General features: G+C 33.2%; 1 protein-coding gene across 1 annotated transcript; it reads left to right on the forward strand.

Moving 5' to 3' along the window:
• The first annotated feature begins 1,233 nt into the window (after nucleotides 1–1,233).
• On the forward strand, nucleotides 1,234–8,059 carry LOC141300836 (SUMO-conjugating enzyme UBC9-B-like). Its single transcript, XM_073831125.1, has 7 exons — nucleotides 1,234–1,362; nucleotides 3,348–3,424; nucleotides 4,315–4,398; nucleotides 4,478–4,550; nucleotides 4,627–4,736; nucleotides 4,830–4,909; nucleotides 7,311–8,059. Exons 2-7 carry the CDS (start codon nucleotides 3,359–3,361, stop codon nucleotides 7,372–7,374), a joined length of 477 nt encoding a protein of 158 aa, XP_073687226.1. The 5' UTR covers nucleotides 1,234–1,362; nucleotides 3,348–3,358; the 3' UTR covers nucleotides 7,375–8,059.
• The last annotated feature ends 392 nt before the right edge of the window (nucleotides 8,060–8,451 follow it).

The following is an 8,451-nucleotide window of genomic DNA, read 5'->3' on the forward strand; positions in this document are numbered from 1 at the left end:
TTGATATGCACTATATTATGCATCTTATAAGACAATAATGTATGCATTTGTATGCCATTTTGAACTGCTAATATCTAAACCTGTACTGCAAAATCACGTCACTGTAAAATTCAAGTAGATGAATGTAGCGACACACATCCACACCTTTTAAGATACAAATGCATTTTTAAAATAGTGATGTGTCTGTGTGGTTTTTACTGCCATTTTGGAAAAAATAAAAAATAAATATCAAAGCAATATATTAAAAATTATTAATTAAAACAATTACAAATAATTAAATAAAAATGTTTTTTACATTTTAAAAATAATAAGCAATTTTGCTTTGGCAACTAACTAAAACAAGTGTAAGTTGGTGCACTAAAATTACTAAAACTAAAATACAAATAACACTATTTATAAATATTAATAACTAATAAAAATGACAGAAGCATTTAGCAAAATTACAAAAAAACAAAGGCTAATTCAAAATATTAACAAATACTATAAAAGCATATAAACAATATTAAAATAACACTGATTGGAAATTCATGAGGCCAATACATTTAGATATATTACAGGTTTCATCTCTATATTCACAGCTCCACCATGTGGTGATAAAAAATTATAAATAAATACAAAAATAAATAAATAAAATGTTTTGCTCACAAAACAGTTTCTGGTCCCTATTGACTTCCATAGTATGGAAAAAAAACAGACGTCAATAGGAACTAAGGTCAATTTTTAAATATATAATTATATAGAATGCCCTGGAAAGTATGAATGAAACCAGGGAATTTAGGCCTTACTTAGTATTTATGCTGTATGTTTCTCTTCAGAAATTAAATGAAGAAAGCCAACAGAACAGATCTGTAACAACTTGAGAGTATATAATTGATGAACGACCAGGACAAAACAGCCACTTTAATGATAGATAGATAGATAGATAGATAGATAGATAGATAGATAGATAGATAGATAGATAGATAGATAGATAGATAGATAGATAGATAGATAGATAGATAGATTTTTTTAATTCAGGTACTGTCCCTTTAAATGTTAGCTGTCTATAGGAATGCCTGCTCTAAATTGTTTCCACGAAGGCAAAGACCATAAAGACAACGTCTAATTTTCCCAAACACATGTCGCCTGTCCATCTAATCTAAAATATGTCAACAATTCGATCGGTTGTACAAACAGCATTCGCGTTATTTCAACCGACCGCTTTTTTTCCTTCAGGCGATCTGCGTGCCGTCCCGCGGGTCCTGATTAGACTGCTTCAGAACCGAATGTGTTTTCGGGAGGGAAACTTCACAGCTTTGGTTCCGAGTCAAACACGATTCGAGTACGCGGGCCCAGAAGTCGAATAACACTGGGATTCATAAGGTAAGGCGGTTCTGTCCGTACTGTTGATGTATTATTGCGTTTCGGCGTTCGGTAGACGGTCGCATCGGTTTTGTTTGGCATGGTTGCTGTGTGAACGCGCGCTCGCGTCAAAGGAAGTCGAGTTTCTTTGTCCTGCGCGCTCATGAACGGCGTTCCAGCGCTGGACTCCATATTTATTGACATTTTATGGTGTCACAATGTTAAGTTAAAACCTTGCTTGATTATGGTGTCATAATGTGGAGTTAAAATACCATTGTGTCACAGTGTGCAACGAACTTCTGTTACGATGCCATTGTGAGGACTTAGAAACCTGTGTTATGACACCATAGCCAAGCTTTGAAACTTCATATTGTGACCTACATCAGAATCTATAATTAAAGCCATTATTATGTCTTTAGGAGGAAATTAGTCACCTCGGTTTTGATTGTGGTGTTTATGAAAATTAGCTTGGTTACATAGTGTGACATCAAATGTCGATTATAGTCATACTGTGGATTTTATAACATGTCAAATCTTGATTATGGTAACCTTATCAATTATATACAGTAGTGTTAGTGTTGGGGTAAACTGTGTCATGTCATTGAGTAACTTTACTTTCTTTTTCCTGAAAATGCTAGTAAATGTCCCATTAGACTTTACAGTGTACAAGAACTTTTTCTTGAATGAAGCTCTTAGCAATGCTTATTACTAATCAAAAATTAAGTTTTGATATATTTATGCTAAGAAAATGTACAAAATATTTTCATGAAACATGATCTTAATATCCTAATAGTTTTTGGCATTAAAGAAAAAATGATCATTGTAACCCATACAATGAATTGTTGGTTATTGCTACAGGTGCTCCTTAAAAGAGAAGTTCACTTTCAAAACAAAAATTTACAGATAATGTACTCACCCCCTTGTCATCCAAGATGTTTATGTCTTTCTTTCTTCAGTCGCAAAGAAATTTTTTTATTTATTTTTTTTGAGGAAAACATTTCAGGATTTGATTCCATATAATGGACTTCTATGGTGCCCCCGAGTTTGAATTTCCAAAATGCAGTTTAAATGCAGCTTCAAAGGGCTCTAAATGATCCCAGCCGAGGAAGAAGGGTCTTATCTAGAGAAACGATGGGTTATTTTCTAAAACATTTACAATTGATATACTTTTTAATCTACACAGAGTACACACAGAGCTAGACAAGAGGTTAAAAAGTATATGAATTGTAATTTTTTTAGAAAATAACCAATCGTTTTGCTAGATAAGACCATTCTTTCCTTGGCTGTGATCGTTAGAGTCCTTTGACGCTGCATTTAAACTGCATTTTGGAAGTTCAAACTCTGGGGCACCATAGAAGTCCATTATATGGAGAGAAATCCTGAAATGTTTTCCTCCAAAAACATAATTTTCTTAAAACTAAAGAAAGAAAGACGTGAACATCTTGAAAGACAAGGGGTGAGTACATTATCTGTGCATTTTTGTTCTGAAAGTGAACTACTCCTTTAAGACTTCTTTAAGGTTTTGTGGTCCAGGGTTTATGTTATGTTATGTATTCATTTATTTATTTATTTATGCACCTGATCAAAAATGACTGGCCTACGAAAATTATTATTTATCATCAAAATTATTTATTTATCATAACTAACCCTATTACCAAATATTGGAGTAAATCTTTTTTTTATTTGTTTCATTTATTTATTTCTTTATTGAATTAGATTTTGTGTTTTTTGTTTGGAACTGACTAATTGTAGACCTCATTGAACTGGCCTTATGCATTATTTGAGTAAATACTGACAAAATTATCCACAAAAATATATTTTTTTACTCAAAATGCAACCAATTACTTATATTTATTATTTTTTTTAACAACTATCAACCATATATATATATATATATATGTGTCTGTCATGGTGTATATGATGGGAACTTTCTAAAAATATCACCCTGCTCTCCCCTGTTTATTTTTAGACAGCATGTACTTAAATAAATGTGCATTTCTCCATAGGATCAGTGGTCATGTCTGGCATTGCTCTGAGTCGACTTGCACAAGAGCGCAAAGCATGGCGGAAAGATCATCCATTCGTGAGTAAACCTAATGTACTTTTATATACAGTTCTTGATATACAGTTGAAGTCAAGTTTACATGCCCCTTTCAGAATCTGCAGATTGTTAATTATTTTACTAAAATGAGAGGGATCATACAAAATGCCTGCTTTTTTTTTTATTTAGTACTGACTTGAATAAGATATTTCACATAAAAGATGTTTACATATAGTCCACAGGAGAAAATAATAATAATAGTTGAATTTATAAAAATGACCCTGTTCAAAAGTTTTGATCCACTTGATTCTTAACACTATGTTGTTACCTGAATGATCCACAGCTGTGTTTTTTTTTTTGTTTAGTGGTAGTTGTTCATGAGTCCCTTGTTTGTCTTGAACAGTTAAACTGCTCCTTCAGGTTCCACAAATTCTTTGGATTTCCAGCATTTTTGTGTATTTGAACCCTTTCCAGCAATGACTGTATGATTTTGAGATCCTTCTTTTCACACTGAGGACAACTGAGAGACTCATATGCAACTATTACAGAAGCTTCAAACACTCACTGATGCTCCAGAAGGAAACAAATGCATTAAGAGCCTAGGGGTTATTAAGAATCAAGAGTATGTAAACTTTTGAACAGCGTTGTTTTTTTTTAATAAATTCAACTATTTTCTCTTGTGGACTATATGTAAACATCTTTTATGTGAAAAATCTTGTTCAGGTCAGTACTAAATAAACAATAACACGCACTTTGTATGATCCCTCTTATTTTGGTAACATTTTGCAGTTTCTGAAAGGAGGATGTAAACTTTTGACCTCAACTGTATACTACTAAATGCACCTTTGTTTCATTCTGAACCCTGGTTAACACACAAGCATCGTATTCTCTGGTGCTCACTTAGTGCTTTTGTCCCGACCCAATGTCCCCAGGGCTTTGTTGCTGTGCCGACGAAAAACCCTGACGGTACCATGAATCTTATGAACTGGGAATGTGCTATTCCAGGAAAGAAAGGGGTAAGACTGTTCATTTAAACTTCAAAATTCAATTAATCCGTTGTGGCACCATGTGAGCTCTCTTTCATTCTTTCTCTAGACTCCATGGGAAGGAGGTTTGTTTAAATTAAGGATGCTGTTTAAAGATGACTACCCCTCATCACCCCCAAAATGTGAGTATTGCACAAACACATCCAGTCCTTGCTGTCTCAATCACACCTCATCAAAATGCTTACTTCTCTTCCGTAGGTAAATTTGAGCCCCCGCTGTTCCATCCGAATGTGTATCCGTCAGGAACAGTGTGTCTTTCCATCCTTGAGGAGGATAAAGACTGGAGACCTGCCATTACCATTAAACAGGTCTGTTGAAACTCTAGTCCGTTCTATTTTAGTGCTTTGTGTACTGAAATGCTCTTTTATGAAAACTCACCTTGCTGTTTTTATCTCATTCAGATCCTGTTAGGGATTCAGGAGCTGTTAAATGAACCGAACATACAGGATCCAGCTCAGGCGGAGGCGTACACTATTTACTGGTATGATAAACACAAAAAAAGTTTTACAGTATGTAAGTGTTGCATAGGTCCGAATTTTAGTAAGCGTCTTAAAATAGAACATCACAAGTGGTTAATTTGAAATGTTTCTCACGAGCTTCTCACAGAAATAGCACTCGTCATGCCAGCTGTATGAAAAACACACACACAAGAAAGTGCAGGTTAGCATGCTGCTATTGGCGATGCAATGTATTGGGATTTCTAAAAAGAAAAAAAATAGAACATCAAATCCATTTCTACCACTTCAGTTAATATGAAAAATTTTGAACGTTTTTTTTTTTTTAATTCAACTTTTAGGCTATTTTTATTTTGTCAATTACAAAAAAAAAGTAGAAATTGGTAGAAAAAAGTCATCATGACATTTAAAAAGTAAAAATGAGGCAAAGTCAAATTTTTCCTTGATTTTAGTTTTATCTCAATTATGAATCTTTCTCATAATTGACTCAATTTTCACTTCAATCATAATTTTGAGCTTTTATCTCAATTATGGCTTTATTTTAGAATTGTAGATTAATATGCCAGAACTTTGTTTAATATAATCTTTTTTTTTTTTTAGTTTTCTCAATTATAAATCTTTATCTCATAACTGACTCTGACTCTCATAATCGACTCAATTTTCACTTCAATCATAATTTTGAAGTTTTATCTCAATTATGACTCTTTATCTCATAATTATGGTTTAGTATGTCAATTATTTTAATATAATCATTTTTAATCTTCATCTCATCATCGACTCAATTTTCACTTATATCATAATTTTGAGTTTTTATCTCAGTTATCACTCTGTCTCATAATTATGGATCAGAATGTCAGAATTTTGTCTTAAAATTTTTTAGTTTTATCTTAATTATGAATCTTTATCTCATAATCCATTAATTTTACTTGAATCATAATTTTGAGTTTTTATCTCAGTTTTGACTATCTCATAATTATGGATTAGTATGTTGGATTTTTTTTTTTTATAATAATTTTTAGTTTTATCTCAGTTATCAATCTTTATCTCATAATCAACTTTCAATTTTCACTTAAATCATAACTGAGTTTTTTTTTTTTCCCCCAATTATGCTTAGACTGATTTAGACTAAGCCAGGATTAGACCTTGTCTGTGAAACAGATTTTTTTTTTAATTTTCCTGTTTTGTTTTTTTTGGGAAAGTTGCCGAAAGTTTACCAGAAATTTTTCACTTCTTTGCAACCCTATTAGTATGTCAACTTTTTTTAAAATATGTAATCATTTTTAGTTTAATCTCAATTATGAATCTTTATATCATAATCAGCTCTCAATTTTCACTTTTATCATAGTTTTGAGTTTTTATCTCAATCATGACTCTTTATCTCATAATTATAGATAATGTCAGAATTTTCTTTTTATATTTTATATATATATATATATATATATATATATATATATATATCAATTATGAATATCTCAATTTTCACTTGTAATTTAGAGTTTTTATCTCAATTATCACCATCTCATAATTATGAATTAATATTTAAAAAAAATTTCTCTATAAATCTCATAATCAACTTAATTTTCACTTAAATCGTAATTTTGATTGTTTTATTTTTGTCTTTATATGATTTTTAGTTTTATCTCATTTTATATAATGGATAAGTGAGTCATAATTTTGGCCTTTTATCTGTTTATCTCATAATTATGACACCCAATTGACTGTCAATTTTGACTTCTCATAATTAGGACTTTCAATTATTAAATTTGGAGTTGAGATACTAAATAATAACTATGATATAAAATGATGTATTTACAGTTCCCGATGAATCAGGGTAATTAGGATGCTTTAGAACAGCTTGGACTATTTGGAATGGGATAGAACTTTGGATTTTCCCATAGACTGTGACAGTTTGCAAAGGGTATGAAGAATTTTGAACATGCCACTTTTTGTTCAAATGTAAATAAAAGCTGAGAAATATTTTTTTCCACAATAACGCCTCTTGTACACCGTCTTATTATTTTTTGGGAGAAGCCTGTGTCATTTCCAGTAAAAAAAAAAAGACTTGCTGGTTGAATAAAAGTAACTAAGTCAGAATTTGCCAGGCGTGTGAATAATTTCGTGCTTGACTGTATATCTTATAATTACCTTTCTTTCTCAAAATTTAGATTTATTTCATAATTGGTTTACCTTTATTTTAATATTAATGCTTCATTCAGTATTAGCCCAGATACCATTGCATTCTACACAAAGGAAGAGTGCAGAGCTGCTTTAGATTCATAAGGAAGCATTATTTTCCCTAGAGTTTGAAAGATCCTTTAAGGGCACACTTAAGCCAACTGTAAATGTTCCCTAGCTAGGCAGCTCACTAGTGTGATTATATGGAGTGTGAGATGTTTCTTGCATTGATTGCTCTGTTTTGGTTTACAGTCAGAATAGAGTGGAGTACGAGAAGAGAGTTCGTGCACAGGCCAAAAAATTCTCCCCATCGTAAGCGCGCCGGAAAGATGGACGAATGGAAAGAGGGAATATGTGAATACTCATGCTATCCTCTCACCGGGACTAAAAGGACTTAAAACATGATGTCTGTGCCATCGACCCTGACCCCTTCCCCCTCCACCGAAATCATCACACTCTTACACACTCCTCCTCTTCCCTTTTAATTTCCTTTGCTCTCCGTTCCCTTTAGAACGCACTCACCAATTCAGTATCCACAGGTCTCGCAATCACAGCTTTAGTCTCCGGTCAGAAGCGGACTGTTGGGATTTTAGCTTTTTATTCATTTGGCGTCTGTCTGCGTGCGCATACACTCGTCATTTTATTATGTTCGTGAAGCTTTGTTTCCCCTCGAGTGAGTGAGTGAGTGAGCGAGCGAGTGCGTGCTGTGTCCCGCGTGGCTCTGGTTTAGTTTGGTTTATTGCGTTTTGTATGTGGGATAGTGCCTCATGGTGAAGTTTCCCCCCCAGAATGCTGATCTAGGACCAGTTTCCTCTCCATTGGACGTGTTTGTATTTGACCAGCCACGTGGTCTTAGATCTGTCTAGGATTGTCTAATGCTGATTCGTCGAATAAAGTCCAGAATAATTGCTCCTGTGAGCAGCAGAACCAGAGTCCAATTCTCTTAAACGTGCTGTACATGGTTTCTTGTTTGTTTGATGGGAACATGTGTCCTGTGTTCACACTGATCGTGTCTGTATGTTTAATAAAGCTCTTTCTACAAAATGCGTCTGACGACTGTGTATGTGTTTCTTTTATATCAGATGCGTTCCTGTGTTTAAAAACAACTCGATGGAGGGGTGTTTAAACGTGGCACAGCAACAAAATGCTCATGGCTCGCTAAAAACAGAAGAAGGTGAGACGTGAGTCGTTCTTGATGCTGAATGTTAACTGAGTTTTATTTAAATAGCATTAATGATGATATAAACATTCATAATATCAAAAGGCTATAGCAGAGATCTGAGCAGCTGAATAGCTTTAAATATAAAAATATGCATGACCAGTCAAGTTTTTTTTTTGATCACGAAGCCTGCATTTATTTTGATCCAAAGTATAGCAAAAACAGTAAAATTAT

This window comes from Garra rufa, chromosome 24, assembly GCF_049309525.1.
Source record: "Garra rufa chromosome 24, GarRuf1.0, whole genome shotgun sequence".
NCBI classification, from domain to species: Eukaryota; Metazoa; Chordata; class Actinopteri; order Cypriniformes; family Cyprinidae; genus Garra; species Garra rufa.

What these genes read in the sequence shown, in the direction of transcription:
- LOC141300836 (XM_073831125.1), top strand. Translation starts at nt 3,359, where the DNA reads ATGTCTGGCATTGCTCTGAGTCGACTTGCACAAGAGCGCAAAGCATGG. An exon ending in CTGCCATTACCATTAAACAG is followed by an intron (nt 4,737 to 4,829) that starts GTCTGTTGAAAC and finishes TATCTCATTCAG; the next exon opens with ATCCTGTTAGGGATTCAGGA. An exon ending in GAGGCGTACACTATTTACTG is followed by an intron (nt 4,910 to 7,310) that starts GTATGATAAACA and finishes TTTGGTTTACAG; the next exon opens with TCAGAATAGAGTGGAGTACG.